The sequence below is a fragment of the Panulirus ornatus genome, chromosome 5, assembly GCF_036320965.1.
Source record: "Panulirus ornatus isolate Po-2019 chromosome 5, ASM3632096v1, whole genome shotgun sequence".
NCBI classification, from domain to species: Eukaryota; Metazoa; Arthropoda; class Malacostraca; order Decapoda; family Palinuridae; genus Panulirus; species Panulirus ornatus.
Genome location: NC_092228.1, coordinates 11,620,571 through 11,646,479, shown reverse-complemented (window position 1 = coordinate 11,646,479; position 25,909 = coordinate 11,620,571). Strand labels below are relative to the sequence as shown.

Genomic DNA, 25,909 nt, shown 5'->3' with positions numbered 1-25,909 from the left:
CTGAAAGTACTTCAACCAATGAAATTAATGTTTATTACCATTTTAGATTTTGAAGCATTCCTGTGAAGGATGTAAGATATTAGGAACTTATGGCTTTTGTAAGTAGTTTTTTCATTTGTAGTAAATACTATATGTTATGCTGGAAATCTCAGTCAATAAAAAGGCTTGAATCCTGGTTGCAGCAGTTGGTCCACAGTCAACCCAGCTGTTCATTCATTCCTAGGGGTTGGTCAAGAAAATGGATACCTGGCTCAGGTATATTTCATATATTTATCATACTTTGTCGCTGTCTCCCGCGTTAGCGAGGTAGTGCAAGGAAACAGATGAGAGAATGGCCCAACTCACCCACATACACATGTATATACATACACATCCACACACCCACATATACGTACCTATACATTTCAACGTATACATATATATACATACACAGACCTATACATATATACACATGTACATAATTCATACTTGCTGCATTTATTCATTCCTGTCGCCACCCTGCCTCAAAATGACAACCCCCTCCCCCCAGCATGTGTACAAGGTAGCACAAGGAAAAGGCAACAAAGGCCACATTTATTCACACTCAGTCTTTAGCTGTCATGTATAATGCACTGAGACTACAGCTCTCTTTCCTCATCCAGGCCCCACAAAACTTTCCATGGTTTACACCAGACGCTTCACATGTCCTGGTTCTATCCATTAACAGCACATTGACCCCAGTATACCACATCGTTCCAGTTCACTCTTTTCCTTGCACGCCTTTCACCCTCCTGCATGTTCAGGCGCCGATCGCTCAAAATCTTTTTCACTCCATCCTTCCACCTCCAATTTGGTCTCCCACTTCCCTTCGTTCCCTCAACCTCTGACACATATATCCTCTTTGTCAATCTTTCCTCACTCATTTTCTCCATGTGGCCAAACCATTTCAAAACACCCTCTTCTGCTCTCTCGACCACACTCTTTTTATTTCCACACATGTCTCTTACCCTTTCATTACTTACTTGATCAAACCACCTCACACCACATATTGTCCTCAAACATCTCATTTCCAACACATCCACCCTTCTTCGCACAACCCCATGCAGCTACACAATTCATGTTCATAGCATGTCTGACCCAAACTGCCTCAAATGGTTGGGCTCAGACACTCAAGTGCAACACCTGAAATGTCCAGCCATGATACTCTGACTTCAGGAACACTTGTGGCTCTGCCACAATCATTAGCAGCACACCATGTGACTCTTGACTTTTCATCTTTCTGGCAGGGGTCTGTGGTATTTTATTTCTGAAGTCCCCTTCAGTGAGACTAATGTGTGATATTGCCAGTGTCTATCTCAAGTAGCAGCTCAAACCACAAAACCTTTGGCGCAACCCCCTCAGCAGCTTGAAACACTAATGTCAGCTGTCCTTTAACTCGGGCATAGGTTTGTCTCTTCCTCCTGCAGAAGCTCAAGGAGTCCTGGTAGCACCATGGAATCCTGTTTGCATCATTTCACTGTACCTCACATGACCTTATCATAGTCCCACTTTTTGTATACCAGCTTTTAACTCCGTAATGAATTGATATTTTTACTCCTCCCTCAGTCTTTCCTTTTGCAAAGGAAATTAGACAATTAAGAATGCCTGCTATTCCGGTGTCCCCCATAGTTGATAAGAAAGTCATTCAGACATGTTCATATGGTTGTTATTGTCAGCCTCCAGTAAACTGATTTTACCCGCCACTGCAGTCATTCCCGCCTGGTAGAGAGGCAACCCTTTCACCTGGAAAGCACAGCGGAAATCCTGCCTACATCATTTCTTCATACCTTATTTAAACTTGTCTTTCTACCTTAATCCTACACTACATGTATCAGCTCTACTTCTATACATTAAGGTCTTCTTAGAGAATGTTTTTTTCTGGGATTTAGTCATGCTGATAGTTCCTAATGGGTCAACATACCCATATGCCATGGGCACGTTAAGCTTACAATTTGCTTCAGCTTCTAACCCAATAAATCATTGTGTTAATGTTATTACTTTTGTTTCAGTCCTTCACAGTATGAAAGAAGCATTAGCCTCTTGATTACAAATGCTCTTGAGAAGTTGATTCACCAGTAAATTTTCTGAAAGACTAACATGTTTTAAAGTGCATTTTGATTTAGTAGATATCATTAAGTCACTTCAACTCATAAGAGGATCTAACTATCCATGTTATTCCATGATTTACATTTCTAAGGATTTCCTTCGTATTTCTCCCTTTTTTCTAAGGTTGGCAGTTCATCATTTATAAGAAATGAAGGACATGAAAACTAAGATAGGAGCCTTTTAATGTATTATATATATGTCAATTGTGTTTACAGAACTTATATAATGTATTGTTTTCATTCTACTTATGAATTATATATTCAGAGTAGGAGCATGTTGCGAGAAAGAACTAGTTTACAAAACCCTATGAGTATCTTGAGCATGGACTCCAGTAATTATATTGGAAAGTAATAGTTATGTATGCTATGGAGTAGCCTTCCTTTTGTATGAGGTGAGACTCAGTATTGTAGTTCCTTGAGATACATTGCCACGTTGTAAACTTCCTTGGCGCACTGGCAATGCTGGATGGGTTGCTCATAGTAACCGATGATTATGGCTGTTTTAGACTTAGCCACATGGATGCCGGCCTGGCCTTTCTTACCTTTCAGCTCATTTTCTTCCCCACCAAGGTAGAAGAACTTCTCATTACCTATATGCATACCTGTGAAATACAGATAATTATTAGTGGTCATCAGTCTTAGATTATATGAAGTATATTTGAGTGTGAGTGCACTGAATTTGCATGCATGACTGTGAAAAGAGAGGTCACTGTCTCTTAGGGCATAATAAATGGTATAGGAATACCATAGTTGCAGTATAGATGCAGGATGTGGGCCTTAGACAATAATGTAATGATGAGAATGGATGTGTTGGAAATTAAATGTTTGAACAGATGTGGTAGTAAGAGGAGTATGTATGAGAGGGCTGAAGAGGGTGGACAGAAATGGTTTGGATATGTAGAGAGGATGACTAAGAGGTTATTTATGTTGGTAGTGGAGGGAGCAAGGAAAAGGGGGAAACCAAGAAGGAGGTGGAAGAATGGCGTGAAAGATATTTAGAAAGTCTGGGGTCTAAAAATGCAGGAGGATGTGTGTTGTATAAAGGCTAGAGCTTCTTATTCCCTGGCTCAGCCCAATGATAGTATGTTGTACTGTATACCAAATCACTTTGATTTGCTTTATACCTTGTACAACTGACATCCTCTTGCATGTTTAGGCCCAAGGCTTTCAAATAATATTTCACTCCATCCTTCCACCTCCTTGGTTTATATATGTATATATATTTTTCATACTTGATTGCTGCTTCCCATGTTAGCAAGTTGTGCCAGGAAAAGACGAAGAAAGGCCACATCTGCTCTCTCACACACACACACACACACACACACACACACACACACATTGGTATACATGGGGTGTTCAGTGTTGTAAATGGAAATGGTGAAGAGCTTGTAGATTTATGTGCTGAAAAAGGACTGGTGATTGAGAATACCTGGTTTAAAAAGCGAGATATACGTAAGTATACGTATGTAAGTAGGAGAGATGGCCAGAGAGCGTTATTGGATTACGTGTTAATTGACAGGCGCGTGAAAGAGAGACTTTTGGATGTTAATGTGCTGAGAGGTGCAACTGGAGGGATGTCTGATCATTATCTTGTGGAGGCTAAGGTGAAGATTTGTATAGGTTTTCAGAAAAGAAGAGTGAATGTTGGGGTGAAGAGGGTGGTGAGAGTAAGTGAGCTTGGGAAGGAGACTTGTGTGAGGAAGTACCAGGAGAGACTGAGTACAGAATGGAAAAAGGTGAGAACAATGGAAGTAAGGGGAGTGGGGGAGGAATGGGATGTATTTAGGGAATCAGTGATGGATTGCGCAAAAGATGCTTGTGGCATGAGAAGAGTGGGAGGTGGGTTGATTAGAAAGGGTAGTGAGTGGTGGGATGAAGAAGTAAGATTATTAGTGAAAGAGAAGAGAGAGGCATTTGGACGATTTTTGCAGGGAAAAAATGCAGTTGAGTGGGAGATGTATAAAAGAAAGAGACAGGAGGTCAAGAGAAAGGTGCAAGAGGTGAAAAGGAGGGCAAATGAGAGTTGGGGTGAGAGAGTATCATTAAATTTTAGGGAGAATAAAAAGATGTTCTGGAAGGAGGTAAATAAAGTGCGTAAGACAAGGGAGCAAATGGGAACTTCAGTGAAGGGCGCAAATGGGGAGGTGATAACAAGTAGTGGTGATGTGAGAAGGAGATGGAGTGAGTATTTTGAAGGTTTGTTGAATGTGTTTGATGATAGAGTGGCAGATATAGGGTGTTTTGGTCGAGGTGGTGTGCAAAGTGAGAGGGTTAGGGAAAATGATTTGGTAAACAGAGAAGAGGTAGTAAAAGCGTTGCGGAAGATGAAAGCCAGCAAGGCAGCAGGTTTGGATGGTATTGCAGTGGAATTTTTTAAAAAAAGGGGGTGACTGTATTGTTGACTGGTTGGTAAGGTTATTTTTTTTTCTTTTTCTTTTTCTTTTTTTTTCTTTTTTCTCTTTTTTTTTTTTTTTTTTTTCCAAAAGAAGGAACAGAGAAGGGGGCCAGGTGAGGATATTCCCTCTAAGGCCCAGTCCTCTGTTCATAGCGCTACCTCGCTAATGCGGGAAATGGCGAATAGTACGAAAGATGACTCATGGTGAGGTGCCTGAGGATTGGCGGAATGCGTGCATAGCACCATTGTACAAAGACAAAGGGGATAAGAGTGAGTGCTCAAATTACAGAGATATAAGTTTGTTGAGTATTCCTGGTAAATTATATGGGAGGGTATTGATTGAGAGGGTGAAGGCATGTACAGAGCATCAGATTGGGGAAGAGCAGTGTGGTTTCAGAAGTGGTAGAGGATGTGAGGATCAGGTGTTTGCTTTGAAGAATGTATGTGAGAAATACTTAGAAAAGCAAATGGATTTGTTTGTAGCATTTATGGATCTGGAGAAGGCATATAGAGTTGACAGAGATGCTCTGGGGAAGGTATTAAGGATATATGGTGTGGGAGGCAAGTTGTTAGAAGCAGTGAAAAGTTTTTATTGAGGATGTAAGGCATGTGTACGTGTAGGAAAAGAGGAAAGTGATTGGTTCTCAGTGAATGTAGGTTTGCAGCAGGGGTGTGTGATGTCTCCATGGTTGTTTAATTTGTTTATGGATGGGGTTGTTAGGGAGGTGAATGCAAGAGTTTTGGAAAGAGGGGCAAGTATGCAGTGTGTTGTGGATGAGAGAGCTTGGGAAGTGAGTCAGTTGTTGTTTGCTGATGATACAGTGCTGGTGGCTGATTCATGTGAGACATTGCAGAGCTGGTGACTGAGTTTGGTAAAGTGTGTGAAAGAAGAAAGTTGAGAGTAAATGTGAATAAGAGTAAGGTTATTAGGTACAGTAGGGTTGAGGGTCAAGTCAATTGGGAGGTAAGTTTGAATGGAGAAAAACTGGAGGAAGTGAAGTGTTTTAGATATCTGGGAGTGGATTTGGCAGTGGATGGAACCATGGAAGCGGAAGTGAATCATAGGGTGGGGGAGGGGGCAAAAATTCTGGAAGCCTTGAAGAATGTGTGGAAGTCGATAACATTATCTCGGAAAGCAAAAATGGGTATGTTTGAAGGAATAGTGGTTCCAACAATGTTGTATGGTTGCTAGGCGTGGGCTATGGATAGAGTTGTGCACAGGAGGGTGGATGTGCTGGAAATGAGATGTTTGAGGACAATATGTGGTGTGAGGTGGTTTGATCGAGTAAGTAACAATAGGGTAAGAGAGATGTGTGGTAATAAAAAGAGTGTGGTTGAGAGAGCAGAAGAGGGTGTTTTGAAATGGTTTGGGCACATGGAGAGAATGAGTGAGGAAAGATTGACCAAGAGGATATATGTGTCGGAGGTGGAGGGAACGAGGAGAAGTGGGAGACCAAATTGGAGGTGGAAAGATGGAGTGAAAAAGATTTTGTGTGATCGGGGCCTGAACATGCAGGAGGGTGAAAGGAGGGCAAGGAATAGAGTGAATTGGATCGATGTGGTATACCGGGGTTGACGTGCTGTCAGTGGATTGAATCAGGGCATGTGAAGCGTCTGGGGTAAACCATGGAAAGTTCTGTGGGGCCTGGATGTGGAAAGGGAGCTGTGGTTTCGGGTATTATTGCATGACAGCTAGAGACTGAGTGTGAACGAATGGGGCCTTTGTTGTCTTTTCCTAGTGCTACCTCGCACACATGAGGGGAGAGGGGGATGGTATTCCATGTGTGGCGAGGTGGCGATGGGAATGAATAAAGGCAGACAGTGTGAATTGTGTGCATGGGCATATATGTATGTGTCTGTGTGTGTATATATATGTGTACATTGAGATGTATAGGTATGTATATTTGCGTATGTGGACGTGTATGTATATACATTGTGTATGGGGGTGGGTTGGGCCATTTCTTTCGTCTGTTTCCTTGCGCTACCTCGCAAACGCGGGAGACAGCGACAAAGCGAAAATAAAATAAATATGTATATATGGTTATTATTACTATTATTATTATTATTATTATTATTAGTAGTAGTAGTAGTAGTAGTAGTAGTATAACACTTGATCACAGTTTCCCACATCTTTCAGGTAGTGCTAAGAAACAGATGAAATAATGGCCCATCCGCTCATATACACACACACATATATATATATATGGAAGGTATTAAGAATATATGGTGTGGGAGGCAAGTTGTTAGAAGCAGTGAAAAGTTTTTATCGAGGATGTAAGGCATGTGTACGTGTAGGAAGAGAGGAAAGTGATTGGTTCTCAGTGAATGTAGGTTTGCGGCAGGGGTGTGTGATGTCTCCATGGTTGTTTAATTTGTTTATGGATGGGGTTGTTAGGGAGGTGAATGCAAGAGTTTTGGAAAGAGGGGCAAGTATGAAGTCTGTTGGGGATGAGAGAGCTTGGGAAGTGAGTCAGTTGTTGTTCGCTGATGATACATCGCTGGTGGCTGATTCATGTGAGAAACTGCAGAAGCTGGTGACTGAGTTTTGTAAAGTGTGTGAAAGAAGAAAGTTAAGAGTAAATGTGAAAAAGAGCAAGGTTATTAGGTACAGTAGGGTTGAGGGTCAAGTCAATTGGGAGGTAAGTTTGAATGGAGAAAAACTGGAGGAAGTGAAGTGTTTTAGATATCTGGGAGTGGATCTGGCAGTGGATGGAACCATGGAAGCGGAAGTGGATCATAGGGTGGGGGAGGGGGTGAAAATCCTGGGAGCCTTGAAGAATGTGTGGAAGTCGAGAACATTATCTCGGAAAGCAAAAATGGGTATGTTTGAAGGAATAGTGGTTCCAACAATGTTGTATGGTTGCGAGGCGTGGGCTGTGGATAGAGTTGTGCGCAGGAGGGTGGATGTGCTGGAAATGAGATGTTTGAGGACAATATGTGGTGTGAGGTGGTTTGATCGAGTAAGTAACAATAGGGTAAGAGAGATGTGTGGTACTAAAAAGAGTGTGGTTGAGAGAGCAGAAGAGGGTGTTTTGAAATGGTTTGGGCACATGGAGAGAATGAGTGAGGAAGGATTGACCAAGAGGATATATGTGTCGGAGGTGGAGGGAACGAGGAGAAGTGGGAGACCAAATTGGAGGTGGAAAGATGGAGTGAAAAGATTTTGTGTGATCGGGGCCCGAACATGCAGGAGGGTGAAAGGAGGGCAAGGAGTAGAGTGAATTGGATTGATGTGGTATACCGGGATTGACGTGCTGTCAGTGGATTGAATCAGGGCATGTGAAGCGTCTGGGGTAAACCATGGAAAGTGTTTTAGATATATGGGAGTGGATCTGGCAGCGGATGGAATCATGGAAGCGGAAGTGGATCATAGGGTGGGGGAGGGGGCGAAAATCCTGGGAGCCTTGAAGAATGTGTGGAAGTCGAGAACATTATCTCGGAAAGCAAAAATGGGTATGTTTGAAGGAATAGTGGTTCCAACAATGTTGTATGGTTGCGAGGCGTGGGATATGGATAGAGTTGTGCGCAGGAGGATGGATGTGCTGGAAATGAGATGTTTGAGGACAATGTGTGGTGTGAGGTGGTTTGATCGAGTAAGTAACGTAAGGGTAAGAGAGATGTGTGGAAATAAAAAGAGCGTGGTTGGGAGAGCAGAAGAGGGTGTTTTGAAATGGTTTGGGCACATGGAGAGAATGAGTGAGGAAAGATTGACCAAGAGGATATATGTGTCGGAGGTGGAGGGAACGAGGAGAAGTGGGAGACCAAATTGGAGGTGGAAAGATGGAGTGAAAAAGATTTTGTGTGATCAGGGCCTGAACATGCAGGAGGGTGAAAGGAGGGCAAGGAATAGATTGAATTGGATCGATGTGGTATACCGGGGTTGACGTGCTGTCAGTGGATTGAATCAGGGCATGTGAAGCGTCTGGGGTAAACCATGGAAAACTGTGTAGGTATGTATATTTGCGTGTGTGGACGTATGTATATACATGTATATGGGGGTGGGTTGGGCCATTTCTTTCGTCTGTTTCCTTGCGCTACCTCACAAACGCGGGATACAGCGACAAAGCAAAATATATATATATATATATATATATATATATATATATATATATAGGTACAGTAGGGTTGAGGGTCAAGTCAATTGGGAGATGAGTTTGAATGGAGAAAAACTGGAGGAAGTGAAGTGTTTTAGATATCTAGGAGTGGATCTGGCAGCGGATGGAACCATGGAAGTGGAAGTGGATCATAGGGTGGGGGAGGGGGCGAAAATTCTGGGAGCCTTGAAGAATGTGTGGAAGTCGAGAACATTATCTCGGAAAGCAAAAATGGGTATGTTTGAAGGAATAGTGGTTCCAACAATGTTGTATGGTTGCGAGGCGTGGGCTATGGATAGAGTTGTGCGCAGGAGGATGGATGTGCTGGAAATGAGATGTTTGAGGACAATATGTGGTGTGAGGTGGTTTGATCGAGTAAGTAACAATAGGGTAAGAGAGATGTGTGGTAATAAAAAGAGTGTGGTTGAGAGAGCAGAAGAGGGTGTTTTGAAATGGTTTGGGCACATGGAGAGAATGAGTGAGGAAAGATTGACCAAGAGGATATATGTGTCGGAGGTGGAGGGAACGAGGAAAAGAGGGAGACCAAATTGGAGGTGGAAAGATGGAGTGAAAAAGATTTTGTGTGATTGGTGCCTGAACATGCAGGAGGGTGAAAGGAGGGCAAGGAATAGAGTGAATTGGAGCGATGCGGTATACTGGGGTTGACGTGCTGTCAGTGGATTGAATCGGGGCATGTGAAGCGTCTGGGGTAAACCATGGAAAGCTGTGTAGGTATGTATATTTGCGTGTGTGGACGTATGTATAAACATGTGTATGGGGGTGTGTTGGGCCATTTCTTTCGTCTGTTTCCTTGCGCTACCTCGCAAACGCGGGAGACAGCGACAAAGCAAAAAAAAAGAAAAAAAAAAAAAAATATATATATATATATATATATATATATATATATATATATATATATATATATATATATATATATATATATATATATATTTATTTCTCTTGACCTCCTGTCTCTTGCTTTTATACATCTCCCACTCAATTGCATTTTTTCCCTGCAAAAATCGTCCAAATGCCTCTCTCTTCTCTTTCACTAATAATCTTACTTCTTCATCCCACCACTCACTACCCTTTCTAATCAACCCACCTCCCACTCTTCTCATGCCACAAGCATCTTTTGCGCAATCCATCACTGATTCCCTAAATACATCCCATTCCTCCCCCACTCCCCTTACTTCCATTGTTCTCACCTTTTTCCATTCTGTACTCAGTCTCTCCTGGTACTTCCTCACACAAGTCTCCTTCCCAAGCTCACTTACTCTCACCACCCTCTTCACCCCAACATTCACTCTTCTTTTCTGAAAAGAGGTGCAAGAGGTGAAAAAGAGGGCAAATGAGAGTTGGGGTGAGAGAGTATCATTAAATTTTAGGGAGAATAAAACAATGTTCTGGAAGGAGGTAAATAAAGTGCGTAAGACAAGGGAGCAAATGGGAACTTCAGTGAAGGGCGCAAATGGGGAGGTGATAACAAGTAGTGGTGATGTGAGAAGGAGATGGAGTGAGTATTTTGAATGTTTGTTGAATGTGTTTGATGATAGAGTGGCAGATATAGGATGTTTTGGTTGAGGTGGTGTGCAAAGTGAGAGGGTTAGGGAAAATGATTTGGTAAACAGAGAAGAGGTAGTAAAAGCTTTGCGGAAGATGAAAGCCGGCAAGGCAGCAGGCTTGGATGGTATTGCAGTGGAATTTATTAAAAAAGGGGGTGACTGTATTGTTGACTGGTTGGTAAGGTTATTTAATGTATGTATGACTCATGGTGAGGTGCCTGAGGATTGGCGAATGCGTGCATAGTGCCATTGTACAAAGGCAAAGGGATAAGAGTGAGTGCTCAAATTACAGAGGTATAAGTTTGTTGAGTATTCCTGGTAAATTATATGGGAGGCTATTGATTGAGAGGGTGAAGGCATGTACAGAGCATCAGATTGGGGAAGAGCAGTGTGGTTTCAGAAGTGGTAGAGGATGTGTGGATCAGGTGTTTGCTTTGAGGAATGTATGTGAGAAATACTTAGAAAAGCAAATGGATTTGTATGTAGCATTTATGGATCTGGAGAAGGCATATGATAGAGTTGATAGAGATGCTCTGTGGAAGGTATTAAGAATATATGGTGTGGGAGGCAAGTTGTTAGAAGCAGTGAAAAGTTTTTATCGAGGCTGTAAGTCATGTGTATGTGTAGGAAGAGAGGAAAGTGATTGGTTCTCAGTGAATGTAGGTTTGCAGCAGGGGTGTGTGATGTCTCATGGTTGTTTAATTTGTTTATGAATGGGGTTGTTAGGGAGGTGAATGCAAGAGTTTTGGAAAGAGGGGCAAGTATGCAGTGTGTTGTGGATGAGAGAGCTTGGGAAGTGAGTCAGTTGTTGTTTGCTGATGATACATCGCTGGTGGCTGATTCATGTGAGAAACTGCAGAAGCTGGAGACTGAGTTTGGTAAAGTGTGTGAAAGAAGAAAGTTAGGAAATGTGAATAAGAGTAAGGTTATTAGGTAGAGTAAGGTTGAGGGTCAAGTCAACTGGGAGGTAAGTTTGAATGGAGAAAAACTGGAGGAAGTAAAGTGTTTAAGATATCTGGGAGTGGATCTAGCAGCGGATGGAACCATGGAAGCGGAAGTGAATCATAGGGTGGGGGAGGGGGAGAAAATCCTGGGAGCCTTGAAGAATGTGTGGAAGTCGAGAACATTATCTCGGAAAGCAAAAATGGGTATGTTTGAAGGAATAGTGGTTCCAACAATGTTGTATGGTTGCGAGGCGTGGGCTATGGATAGAGTTGTGCGCAGGAGGGTGGATGTGCTGGAAATGAGATGTTTGAGGACAATGTGTGGTGTGAGGTGGTTTGATCGAGTAGGTAATGTAAGGGTAAGAGAGATGTGTGGAAATAAAAAGAGCGTGGTTGAGAGAGCAGAAGTGGGTGTTTTGAAATGGTCTGGGCACATGGAGAGAATGAGTGAGGAAAGATTGACCAAGAGGATATATGTGTCGGAGGTGGAGGGAATGAGGAGAAGTGGGAGACCAAATTGGAGATGGAAAGATTGAGTGAAAAAGATTTTGTGTGATCGGGGCCTGAACATGCAGGAGGGTGAAAGGCGGGCAAGGAATAGAGTGAATTGGATCGATGTGGTATACTGGGGTTGACGTGCTGTCAGTGGATTGAATCAGGGCATGTGAAGCGTCTGGGGTAAACCATGGAAAGTTGTGTGGGGCCTGGATGTGGAAAGGGAGCTGTGGTTTCGGGCATTATTGCGCGACAGCTGAAGACTGAGTGTGAACGAATGGGGCCTTTGTTGTCTTTTCCTAGTGCTACCTCGCACATATGAGGGGGGAGGGGGATGGTATTCCATGTGTGGCGAGGTGGCGATGGGAATGAATAGGGGCAGACAGTGTGGATTGTGTGCATGGCTATTTATGTATGTGTCTGTGTGTGTATATATATATGTGTGCATTGAGATGTATAGGTATGTATATTCGCGTGTGTGGGCGTATTTGTGTGTACATTGTGTATGGGGGTGGGTTGTGCCATTTCTTTCGTCTGTTTCCTTGCGCTACCTCGCAAAAGCGGGAGACAACGACAAAGCAAAATAAAGAATAAATAAGATATATATTTATTTATTTTATTTATTTTGCTTTGTCGCTGTCTCCCGCGTATGCAAGGTAGCGCAAGGAAACAGACGAAAGAAATGGCCCAACCCACCCCCATACACATATATATACATACACGTCCACACACGCAAATATACATACCTATACATCTCAATGTACACTTATATATACACACACAAACACATACATATATACCCAGGCACACAATTCACACTGTCTGCCTTTATTCATTCCCATCGCCACCTCGCCACACATGGAATACCATCCCCCTCCCCCCTCATATGTGCGAGGTAGCACTAGGAAAAGACAACAAAGGCCCCATTCGTTCACACTCAGTCTTCAGCTGTCGCGCAATAATGCCCGAAACCACAGCTCCCTTTCCACATCCAGGCCCCACACAACTTTCCATGGTTTACCCCAGACACTTCACATGCCCTGATTCAATCCACTGACAGCACGTCAACCCTGGTATACCACATCGATCCAATTCACTCTATTCCTTGCCCGCCTTTCACCCTCCTGCATGTTCAGGCCCCAATCACTCAAAATCTTTTTCATTCCATCTTTTCACCTCCAATTTGGTCTCCCACTTCTCCTCGTTCCCTCCACTTCCGACACATATATTCTCTTGGTCAATCTTTCTTTACTCATTCTCTCCATGTGACCAAACCATTTCAAAACACCCTCTTCTGCTCTCTCAACCACACTCTTTGTATTTCCAAACATCTCTCTTACCCTTACATTACTTACTCGATCAAACCACCTCACACCACACATTGTCCTCAAACATCTCATTTCCAGCGCATCCATCCTCCTGCGCACAACTCTATCCATAGCCCACACCTCGCAACCATACAACATTGTTGGAACCACTATTCCTTCAAACATACCCGTTTTTGTTTTTCGAGATAATGTTCTCGACTTCCACACATTCTTCAAGGCTCCCAGGATGTTTGCCCCCTCCCCCACCCTATGATTCACTTCCGCTTCCATGGTTCCATCTGCTACTAGATCCACTCCCAGATATCTAAAACACTTTACTTCCTCCAGTTTTTCTCCATTCAAACTTACCTCCCAATTGACTTGACCCTCAACCCTACTGTACCTAATAACCTTGCTCTTATTCACATTTACTCTTAAGTTTCTTCTTTCACACACTTTACCAAACTCAGTCTCCAGCTTCTGCAGTTTCTCACATGAATCAGCCACCAGCACTGTATCATCAGCGAACAACTGACTCACTTCCCAAGCTCTCTCATCCACAACAGACTTCATACTTGCCCCTCTTTCCAAAACTCTTGCATTCACCTCCCTAACATTCCCTTCCATAAACAAATTAAACAACCATGGAGACATCACACACCCCTGCCGCAAACCTACATTCACTGAGAACCAATCACTTTCCTCTCTTCCTACACGTACACATGCCTTACATCCTCAATAAAAACTTTTCACTGCTTCTAACAACTTGCCTCCCACATCATATATTCTTAATACCTTCCACAGAGCATCTCTATCAACTCTATCATATGCCTTCTCCAGATCCATAAATGCTACATACAAATCCATTTGCTTTTCTAAGTATTTCTCACATACATTCTTCAAAGCAAACACCTGATCCACACATCCTCTACCACTTCTGAAACCGCACTGCTCTTCCCCAATCTGATGCTCTGTACATGCCTTCACCCTGTCAATCAATACCCTCCCATATAATTTACCAGGAATACTCAACAAACTTATACCTCTGTAATTTGAGCACTCACTCTTATCCCGTTTGCCTTTGTATATATATATTTTTTTTTTTCATACTATTCGCCATTTCCCGCATTAGCGAGGTAGCGTTAAGAACAGAGGACTGGGCCTTTAAGGGAATATCCTCATCTGGCCCCCTTCTTTGTTCCTTCTTTGGGAAAAAAAAAAAACAAGACGGGAGGATTTCCAGCCCCCCTCTCCCTTCCCATTTAGTCGCCTTCTACGACACGCAGGGAATACGTGGGAAGTATTCTTTCTCCCCTATCCCCAGGGATAATATATATATATATATATATATATATATATATATATATATATATATATATATATATATGGTGTGGGAGGCAAGTTGTTAGAAGCAGTGAAAAGTTTTTATCGAGGATGTAAGGCATGTGTACGTGTAGGAAGAGAGGAAAGTGATTAGTTCTCAATGAATGTAGGTTTGCGGCAGGGGTGTGTGATGTCTCCATGGTTGTTTGATTTGTTTATGGATGGGGTTGTTAGGGAGGTGAATGCAAGGGTTTTGGAAAGAGGGGGAAGTATGCAGTCTGTTGTGGATGAGAGAGCTTGGGAAGTGAGTCAGTTGTTGTTTGCTGATGATACAATGCTGGTGGCTGATTCATGTGAGAAACTGCCGAAGCTGGTGAGTGAGTTTGGTAAAATGTGTGAAAGAAGAAAGTTGAGAGTAAATGTGAATAAGAACAAGGTAATATTAGGTACAGTAGGTTTGAGGGGCAGGTCAATTGGGAGGTAAGTTTGAATGGAGAAAAACTGGAGGAAGTGAAGTGTTTTAGATATCTGGGAGTGGATTTGGCAGCGGATGGAACCATGGAAGCGGAAGTGAATCATAGGGTGGGGGAGGGGGCAAAAATTCTGGGAGCCTTGAAGAATGTGTGGAAGTCAAGAACATTGTCTCGGAAAGCAAAAATGGGTATGTTTGAAGGAATAGTGGTTCCAACAATGCTGTATGGTTGCGAGGCGTGGGCTATTGATAGAGTTGTGTGCAGGAGGGTGGATGTGCTGGAAATGAGATGTTTGAGGACAATATGTGGTGTGAGGTGGTTTGATCGAGTAAGTAATAATAGGGTAAGAGAGATGTGTGGAAATAAAAAGAGTTTGGTTGAGAGAGCAGGAGAGGGTGTTTTGAAATGGTTTGGTCACATGGAGAGAATGAGTGGGGAAAGATTGACCAAGAGGATATATATGTCGGAGGTGGATGGAACGAGGAGAAGTAGGAGAACAAATTGGAGGTAGAAAGATGGAGTGAAAAAGATTTTGAGTGATTGGGGCCTGAACATGCAGGAGGGTGAAAGGCGCGCAAGGAATAGAGTGAATTGGAATGATGTGGTATACCGGGGTCAGCGTGCTGCCATTGGATTGAACCAGGGAATGTAAAGCGTCTGGGGTAAACCATGGAAAGTTCTGTGAGGCCTGGATGTGGAAAGGAATCTGTGGTTTTGGTGCATTATTACATGACAGCTAGAGACTGAGTGTGAACGAATGGGGCCTTTGTTGTCTTCCTAGCGCTACCTCGGTCACATGAGGGGGGAGGGGGTTGGTTATTTCATGTGTGGCAGGGTGGCGATGGGAATGAATAGAGGCAGACAGTATGAATTATGTACATGTGTATATTTGTATATGTCTGTGTGTGTATATATATGTATATGTTGAGATGTATAGGTATGTATATTTGCATGTGTGAAGTGTATGTACATACATGTGTATGTGGGTGGGTTGGGCCATTCTTTCGTCTGTTTCCTTGCACTACCTCGCTGTCGTGGGAGACAGTGACAAAGCAAAATAAATATACGAAATAAATAAATATATAAACGCCCATACACGCACATATGCTTACATATACATATGAACATGTACATATATACATACATACATAAACATACACAGACATATACAGATATACACTTATTCATACTTGCTTGCCTTCATCCATTTTTGATGCCACCCTGCCCCACAGGAAACAGCATCACTACCCCCTGTTTTTATTTATGTTTTTGATTTACTAATAGCTATCCTACGACTAGTTTCTAAGAAATGGTCATGGAGTTACACAGGATGTCAGATAACATCTGAGAACTAGGGGAGATGACACACTATCACCTTTTGACATCATCTTTTCACAAAGCAGCATGGAAATAGAAAACAACAAATGTGAAGTTCATTTAGGAAAGAATGTCATATAGTATTGTACTCAATTTTGACTCTAGGGTGGAGGAAGACACAAGATGATCAGAGGATGCACAGGACCTTAAAAAGGACTGCAGATGAGGCAGTTATGGAAAGCTGCTCAAGTTTTATGAGCGTGAATTAGGAAAAGGTGTTCTACAATGATAGTATAGACATATGTCATATTAGGGTCTGTGAAATATACTATGAAGGAGTCAGAGCATGAGTGCCATAGGTCAGTAAAAGAGGGAGAAGAATGAAATGGAATGAGGCAGGTTTTGACATGAAATTCCAAAAAGTGAGAGAACACAGAGATATACTGTGGTAGAGGTACAAATGTCATTGTAGCTGGCCAGCATTAGAAAGATCCAGAACAAGAAGTGAGTACTTCAAAGGAAGGAGGGAGGAGCAGAGAGGTTTTGAAAAGAGTAATGTAGACAAGGTGAAGAATAACCTAATGCTTTTCATTAAGTTCATAAGGAAAACTATTTATTTAAAGAACAAATAATCAGCTAAGGTACTTAGAGGGAGGAACTGTTGAGGAATACAAAGAGACTTGTGAGGAGCTTAATGACAAATTCATTGTTTTCACAGTGGAGTGTAAGAAATTGTAGAAAGTGTAAAGATTAGAAGAAACAAAATAATCAGGCTGTTGAAAAAACCTGACCCTTGAAAGGCTTGAGGATATGATTAAGTCTCCCTGATTGTACTGAAGAAATGTGCTGATGAATTTGCTAGGCCTCTTGAAATGCTGTTCAGTAGGACACTAGTAGGCAAGGTAGTTTTAAAGATGTAGGAGAGGGCAAATGTCATGCCTTTGTTTAAGAAAGAAGACCAGGAAATCTCAAGGAACTGTAGACATGATTTGTTGATGAGTGTTGTTTGTAAAACACTGGAAAAGATAATCAGAAAGCAAGTGAATGACTACTTACAATTGGAGAACAAATGAATGACTACTTACAATCAGAAAACAAATGAATGGCTACCTACAATCAGAAAACAAATGAATGGTTACCTACAATCAGAAAAAAATGTATGACTACCTACAAAGAAGAAACGTCTTTAATAGCATGGCTTTGGAGAAAATAGGTCCTGCTTCATGAACCTGTTAGACTTTTACGACAGAGTGAGCTTAGTCTTAGACTGAAGAGATGGATAGGTAGACTGTATTCCTATTGTAAGAAGTTGGAAGTTTTATTAAGAAGCCAAATCAACAGGTACAAAGAGGAAACAGTGGGCTGAGGATTATTCATGTGAAAGAAAACAAAAGATGCAGGTCAGAGCGACATTCTCAAAATGAGCTTGGGTTACAAGTAGAGTACCACAGAGCTTGATCCTAGACTCACTGCTGTTCTTGGCAGGAGGACTAGACTCGTGCAATTTTGTTTGGGGCTGATGCTAAGGTCATGAGGGAAATTAGAAGTGAAAACTTGTATCAACTTACAGGTGAACCTAGACAAAGTTTAGTTGGGTAGTAAATGCATGATGAGATTCAGTCCAAATATATGTTAGGTAATGAGGATGGGATACAGCAAAAGAAGGCTTTAGCATGAATACTACTTTGTGGGAAATAAGTTTCAGGATCAGTGCGATATAGATCTAGGGGTCAACTTTGTGCCTAATCTTTCCCGTAAGTTTTACATCCAGGAGAATTGTGAAAGAAGTAAGCTGTCTGCTGGCAAATATTAAGATCGCATTCAAGTAGATGTTTAAAGAAATATATTGGTAAGTTATTCACATCTGTTAGACTGGAACAGGATTATGTCTTTCAGGGATAATCACATAAAGAAATACATAGATATGATTTAGAGGGTCTATAGAGGTGCAACAGTATGGTACCTGAATTAAGAAAGTTTAACAGCATTTAAGTCCTTAAAAATCAGTTGAATTATGCTGACAATAAACAGGTTTTACAGAATTGTTGCATGAGAGTTACCAAAGGACATGATAAGAAGCGAGAGAGAGGATGGTTAAGATTGTAAAGGAATACTGGTTTAGTGTAAAGTTAGTGGATTGTTAGAATGATCTAATCAAGAAGACTGTAAATGCTGGCTACTTACAAAGATGAAAAAGTCTTCTTGATGGCACAAAAAGTACAAAACAGGGTCTCACTAGTGTAAAACTCTTTCCACATAATGTACTGATAGGTTATTACTGCAGATAATCACACACACACACACACACACACACACACACACACACACACACATACATCTGCTCCCACCCCAGGACCCCCTTGTATGGGGCTCCTTTATTTCCAGAAAACCTACCATGTCCACCGGCCAGAGAGTAAAAATGAAATTTTGACCTCTCTAGGGGTGTAGTTCCAGTCAGGTATACCTCTGACGGAATCCAAGCATAGGTTAGGGCAGTGGAAGTTGTTTAGTGTTTGACGAGTCATTATGGCGTGGATTTGTTTTATCAGTTGGAGTTTGCTGAGGGTTGGGGATCTGCGAGTGCAGGTTGCAGAAGTGTAAGGTCGGGGTAACCTTTTTACTTATGTGTGAATGATGATTAGGATTTACTAGGATGTTAGGGGGTTTGTGCTGTTGCATAAAATTGGATGCCAGGCATATGGTAAGATTGCATTGCAAGTAATTGTTTTCATGTGGGAGTCGAATATTACTTGTTAAGCAACCAGTTGCTTTGAGTTATGTTTCCTTTAGTATAGTTTTGTTATGATCGCTTTTGAAATGGTATATGACCTTGCAGGTAGGACATAGTTTAGGATAGATTCGATGAATTGCTTTTAGAGGACACAGATGGGGGGGGGGGTCTTTTTTTGTCTGAACTTGTTGCTGGTAAGTGTGGTGTTTGTTTATGGTCTTTATGTTGATGGTTGAGTCGTATGGTATATGTTATGTGAATTGGGATTAGTAATAGGAGATATGTAAGTTGGAGATATATATTGTACAACCTTAGGACCCCCTTTTATGGTGCTCTTATGGCTTTGAGATTGTACTTCACTCAGGAGGAAAATGATGGACTTCGGAGCTTATGTTCTATGACTAGAAGAATGCTTACCATCCATTATTATTATTATTATTATTATTATTATTATTATTATTATTATTATTATGTATATTAGCGTGTGTGGGCGTTTATGTATATATACATGTTTATGTAGGTGGTTTGGGCCATTCTTTCGTCTGTTTCCTTGCTTGTTTCTCTGCTCGGTCCAACAGCAGGTGACGTAGTATATGGTATGCGACTGATTTCACCTTTAATGTCGTACGAAGGAAAATCCAGAGCCAAGCTTAACAGAAAATACAATCAGGGGAAGAGTGCAAGAAATTATATGGAAGAAATGGAAAATACAAAAGAATATATTGAGAATCACTGTATTACCAATAGCACAAAGAACTGGAACTTAGAATTGAGGGCACAATCGTAAATTTAAAAGGTTATGGCAGCTATGGCTATTAAGATAAAAAAAAAAAGTTACGAAAAATCAGCCATGCTTAGGGCAGGTGCTTTCCATACTACCGTGTGAACATCTCATCACAAAAATAGACACAGGCTCAGTGAAAGCAATGGGCCTTTTGTATTCCAGTGTATTCTCCACTTCCAATTTATCCTGTGAGGAAACAGACATATGAGAATCCTGTAAAACGTGCTGAATAAAGCAGCAAAGCCTTAAGATTTGTTACCAATCAGAGGTATTTACAACAAATCCACGCAGTAACGAAGATGCCAACTCCGAACATAAGACACTAAAACAGAGACATGTCACTATCAAAAACAGTTAAGAATCTTTTGTCACTCCACAACATAGGAACGTTTATGTTTACCAAGAAGCAGAACTAGAACTGAGGACGTACATCTGCCATTATTCTAATTAGTACGTGAGCATATCCATATTTACGTATGTGCTTATTTATGTGTATATATAAAGAGGGGATGTACGTGTACATGTATATATATATATATATATATATATGTGTATACATTTGAGGTGTAGATAGAAACTCCTTACTAGAAACGGCAAGACCGACCTTTATACCTAAAAAAAGTACGTTATGTATGTATGTGCGTATATATTCATGAAAATGTACTTATTAAAAAGATGGGGATGACTCTGACAGTAACACAAGGCTCTCCCAAAATTAACTTACAATGCAGTTAGCTAGATAGATCCACAATCGACATGGAGAGAGAGAGAGAGAGAGAGAGAGAGAGAGAGAGAGAGAGAGAGAGAGAGAGAGAGAGAGAGAGAGAGAGACCTACCTCTCAAAAAAAAGTACGTTATTTATGTGTATGTTACCAGGCTCCACCTGCAAGAGGTTACACGGCGAGTGAAAAGTATTTACGAGGCTGTATCTTTGGGAGTAAGTCTTCAAAGAACTCATACCAAAGTAGTGTACATATCCATGCTACCGGAAGTGTATGAGTTACCGGGCTCCGTTTGATGCCTGACTCGAACGCCCCCCGGCCTACATTCGGGTAGCCACTTGCCTACCAAATAGTGTCCTAGCTACGTCTCCGTTGTATATCATCTGTTATATATCTTTCTTGTATCTTCCCTGATGATATGACTATTACACTTGGCAACTATTGCACTTGGCAACTCATCGTGCTTTATTTCCCTGTGGACTCGCTGGAATTTGGTAAACATGCTATTGTCCAAGACTGTCTTGGACAATCGCATGTTTACCAAATGGCGTCCTAGCTACGTCTCTTCGTTGTATATCAACTGACTTATATTTCTCTCTTGTGTCTCCCCTGATGATTTGATTGTTACACGAGATGATGTGATTTATTACACGGAAGTGCACTTGGGAACTTACCGTGTTTCATTTTCCCCGTGGACTCTTACGAATATACTTGATCACGCGCAAATTATGATCCTTTCCAATATATATATATATATATATATATATATATATAGCTTAGCGGTAGCGCTCCCGCTTGTTGCACAGGGGTCCCGTGTTTGATCCTGGCTGTTGAAGGTTTGTATGTTCTAAGGTGCGCGTTCGTATGCACTTTGTTCGTATATATATATATATATATATATATATATATATATATATATATATATATATATATATATATATATATATATATCCCTGGGGATAGGGGAGAAAGAATACTTCCCACGTATTCCCTGCGTGTCGTAGAAGGCGACTAAAAGGGGAAGAAGCGGTGGGCTGGAAATCCTCCACTCTTTTTTTTTTTTTTTTTTTTTCCAAAAGAAGGAACAGAGAAGGGGGCCAGGTGAGGATATTCCCTCAGAGGCCCAGTCCTCTGTTCTTAACGCTACCTTGCTAATGCGGGAAATGGCGAATAGTTTGAAAGAAATATATATATATATATATATATATATATATATATATATATATATATATATATATATATATATATATATTCAATAGATATTGCCATTTCCCGCCTTAACGAGGTAGCATCAAGAACAGAGGACTGAGTCTTAGAGAGATAAGCCTTACTTGGCCTCTCTCTGTTCTTTTTGGAAAATTAAAAACTGGAGGGGAGAATTTCCAGCCCCCCGCTCCCTCCTCTTTTAGTTGCCTTCTACGACACGCAGGGAATACATGGGAAGTATTCTTTCAACCCTATCCCCAGGGATAATATATATATATATATATATATATATATATATATATATATATATATATATATATATATATATATATATATATATATAATGTGTTACCGAACTTCCCCTACACCGTGAGGGAGAAGTCACTCGGGAATCTCGCTTTAAAAGAGTCCATAGTTTTCCCGTTCCTGCATGGAGTGCATCCTTGTTGCTGCAGGAGCCTCGTGAAAGAGGTTCTTATATATATATATATATATATATATATATATATATATATATATATATATATATATATATATATAATAATATTCCAACATTACGGAACATAAAAGGTATTTATATTGCAATTTACTTACGATCGGTCCCTATATTTAATACCACATACTATCTGGATGGCTCTCGTGGACCTCTGGTAACAATGATATGACACCACATACCTTCTTGATGGTTGTGGAACACTGATGATAATGGTAACCATATGCCTATTAGTTTTTTTGGGAACCACAGATGAACACACACACACAACCAGAACTCGAGGTTGTTTATGGTGCAAGTATGTATGGGAAGTAGTAGTTGAGGAATGAGAGGTTGTTACCTGACTGCGAGAGGGCTTCTTTATCGTTGAAGCTTGAGCTGAGCTTTTTGACTTCCGCTGGTGTGACATCCCATCCTGCTGAAACCGCCCATACTGAGCCGTCCTGGCCACAGACGGCGGCTTTTTGGACGAAACCGGTTTTTTCCAGGTTCTCCACGTAGGTATTCCAAGACATCTGGCGAGAGACATAGTGCTGATAACTATATTCACTTAAAGAGTAGGACTGAAGATTAGAAAGATTGCTCACTTTAGCCTAAATAAATTGTTACTCTTGTTGGGATTTTGAATAAGGCATTTTGTGGTTTTCTTTGTAGGTGCTGGTTGGTTGAGCATTAGTTTAAAGTCTAGTTAGTAAAACGAGGGTCCTTAATTGATGTACTTGAGAGAAAAGATACCTTGATTATTGGGTGTGGTAGTAGAGGCAAGCGTGGTGGAGGAGCAGTGGTAGGCGGGTCAGTAGGAAGAGTGAACGGTTGCTACAGCGTACCTGGACGCTTGACTCATAACGTTATCTGTCTGTGATAAGTTAATGGAGCTGATAACGTGTGGAACTTGCTGTGGTGATGTAGGCGTTGTATTTGTGACATCGTTGATGACTGTTCTTGCTGATAGTGTAAAATTGTAACATACGCAACATACATTTGACCATAGTAATTGAAGACATCTTAGAACTGAAAAATAGTTAAACCCTTTGATGAAATCTAACCACGGTATGATGAGATTCAGACGTAGATAAGCTACGTGCCGAAAACTGTACTCTTCCTCCGTTTTATTTCTCATCGCAACTATGCCATTGTCTACTGTCTTCTCCCCCTCCCATTCCCATCCTTTTCCGCACTTTCTCCCCTTCCTGCCTCTAAATTTTCTGTTTCTTAAAGCTCAGTCGAACGTAAATTGCAGGCCTTCAAAGTTTGAAAATTGATATGATGTCATTCCCATTACAAATGTGTTGATTTTAGAGACCCAGAATATGTTTTGATGCATGAAAAGAGTACATTCTGGTAATAGTTAATGTACGGGTAGTTATCTCTGGATTTTGTGCACTTAATGAGGTGACACTTGTAGAAAGGGTAGCGGGTGATGTCCACCTGCTCTTTGTGGATGAGGAACCCCGGCTCCACACACACAGTACAAGGCAGAGCCATGCTTGTAGTTGGAGCCAGGTTGCTAGTGAAATATGGTAGATAAGCCTCACACTTGTAGATAAAGACTTCTTGGCTCTCTTGTGATGAGTTTTGAGTTTTTAGACTATTAGTTTGGGCTGCCTTATGGTTGTAGGTTATCATAGATTATGAAATAGGATTTTTTTTGGTGTTCGGCCAACCTGTGCAGTGATGAACTTGGAAATATTTTTACACGTATGATAAATGAATTGTCATAGATAAGTGAAAAGAACTTTGATTAAAATCAGTCCCTGATGATATTAAACGTCACAGCTAAGTAATATGACTCAGCTTAGTAGGCCTTCCTGGGCTAACGTTACCTTTTAGATGGTCGCCAGTACAAAAGGCGTGAGTTAAAGGGTGTAGTTGGCGGGGCGGAGTGAGCGAGGTGTCAGCCGGCTCGGGCGCAGCACAGTACTGGTTGGTAGACGCTGCTTGCACCGTCGAGAATCCCGATGATAGTTCTGGCGCACACCAGCAATACCACACTGCTCTTTGTCATGTGGCCATAAGGAGCAAGTCTCACTGTCTTTCTAGAAATGTGACAACCCTGAAAACGCCCCGGATGTTAGTCCCAGATAACATTGGGACTCCTAGCCTCTGCTCCTCTATCTCTCCCCCAGAATTTTAAACTTTGAAGAATGAAAAGCTTCCTGAGCCCGTTCACGTTTGTAGCTATCGTTTGCTAGGTGTGAGGGCTATAGGAGAGGTATGGGATAGCATTTAGCGCGGCCGGTGAAATACTGGCAAGGTGATTAGAAAGCAAATGGATGACTGCTTGTCAAGGAAAAATCCCTTAAGTGAGAGGTAGCCTAGGTTGAGAGATAAACACGTACGTTGTACAGTGGTTAGCGTTGCAACCCGCGAATCTCATGGGTTTGGGTTCGAATTCCGGGCAGGGTAGGTGGCTTACATCAAACCTAACTAATCCTCTTCCCCATAGGGGCTGGCTGATCGATGAATGGGAACTCTGCGTAAATTGGGGTCTATGTGTGAATATATGACAGTAGGTATACAAGGTTAGGAGACAAACGCATCATTTTTATTTTCTTTTTTTTTACATTTAAAAAAGTGGGCTAGGCTTTTGAAAAAAAAATGAAAGTGGGTGGAATGTGTGTCGTTGGATCCTCAGAAAGCATATGACTGACTGCCTTACAGGATATTGATAGAGTTAAAAGATATTCAGGTATCAGAGTTTTGGATAAAAATAAAAGATCACCGGGACACAGACCATTGCAAGGGAGAGGGCGCATGACAACCAGCCCGTAGCAGTGCGTGTAGTGATCGCTCTTTGAGGCCAACAGGACAAAGGGCACATGTCGCTGGTGCCTCCACAGACTGGTTGGGATTAAGCAGCCTGGGGGTGTTCCTGATCTACATAAATGAGTTGCCAGAAGGATTGGAGTCATATGTTTGTAGATTTTATATAGAGGCAAGAGTTGCAGAGTTTTCAGAGATGAGGCCAAATCATAACGCATCCTGTAGAAGATAAATCACAGGAGCATGTTTGTGTAAAAGGACTTAACGGTTTGCCACAGTGCTCAGTTGTCACCAAAGCACCACAGGAGGAGAAATTTTGAGGAAGCAGATCGATTACAACCGATCTGCTTCCTCAAAAAATTATTGGTAATCATGAAAAACAGCAAGGATCTAGGTACGTCAAAGGGGAAGGTTAGCAACCATGGAATTATCATTGTTAGAAGAGAAAATGAAAAGAGATACACAAGTACATCTTTTTTTAAGATTTTTAGTCGAACTTGTAATGTCGAACAGCAAAGACCTCTCAGCGAGATAACGTAAACAAGAATCTAAAGAAATTCTTGAAAATATGTGCAGAAATATTAATTTAGTAGTACACTGGTAGGTGAATGGAGCAAGCACAATAAGTTTATGTTGAATTTTGGGAGGTACAAAAGTGCATAGAATTTTTTATAGTAATTTTGTGTCGGGGCCCGACTAGAATTACAGCACACTTTCCCCTTTAATACACTAGTAGGTAGTCGCATTAATGGATCGCAATTATCAGTTTTATATATATATATATATATATATATATATATATATATATATATATATATATTATCCCTGGGGGTAGGGGAGAAAGAATACTTCCCACGTATTCCCTGCGTGTCGTAGAAGGCGACTAAAAGGGGAGAGAGCGGGCGGCTGGAAATCCCCCCCTCTCGTTTTTTTTTCAATTTTCCAAATGAAGGAACAGAGAAAGGGGCCAGGTGAGGCTATTCCCTCGAAGGCCCAGTCCTCTGTTCTTAACGCTACCTCGCTATTGCGGGAAATGGCGAATAGTACGAAAGAAAAAAAAAAAAAATATATATATATATATATATATATATATATATATATATATATATTATCCTTGGGGATAGGGGAGAAAGAATACTTCCCACGTATTCCCTGCGTGTTGTAGAAGGCGACT

The 25,909-nt window shown here is 41.3% G+C and overlaps 2 protein-coding genes across 4 annotated transcripts in view; one reads left to right on the top strand and one right to left on the bottom strand.

Moving 5' to 3' along the window:
• The window catches only part of LOC139748346 (tyrosine-protein phosphatase non-receptor type 11-like), a 131,796-nt gene that overhangs the window by 5,908 nt on the left and 99,979 nt on the right, over positions 1-25,909 (top strand). The gene's annotated exons all lie outside the window — the stretch shown is intronic.
• On the bottom strand, positions 2,297-23,997 carry LOC139748438 (profilin-like). 2 transcript variants are annotated; one of them, XM_071661539.1, is made up of 3 exons: positions 23,796-23,997; positions 22,313-22,487; positions 2,297-2,725 (listed from the first exon to the last, which is right to left on the bottom strand). In XM_071661539.1, exons 2-3 carry the CDS (start codon positions 22,485-22,487, stop codon positions 2,523-2,525), a joined length of 378 nt encoding a protein of 125 aa, XP_071517640.1. In that variant the 5' UTR covers positions 23,796-23,997; the 3' UTR covers positions 2,297-2,522. The 2 variants fall into 2 exon arrangements, with proteins under 2 accessions (XP_071517640.1, XP_071517643.1); XM_071661542.1 differs by lacking the exon at positions 23,796-23,997 and adding an exon at positions 22,708-22,863.

Coding starts and splice junctions, on each gene's coding strand:
- LOC139748438 (XM_071661539.1), bottom strand. CDS start 22,487: ATGTCTTGGAATACCTACGTGGAGAACCTGGAAAAAACCGGTTTCGTC. Junction 2,726..22,312: donor AGAAGCCCTCTCGCAGTCAG/GTAACAACCTCT, acceptor TGTATTTCACAG/GTATGCATATAGGTAATGAG.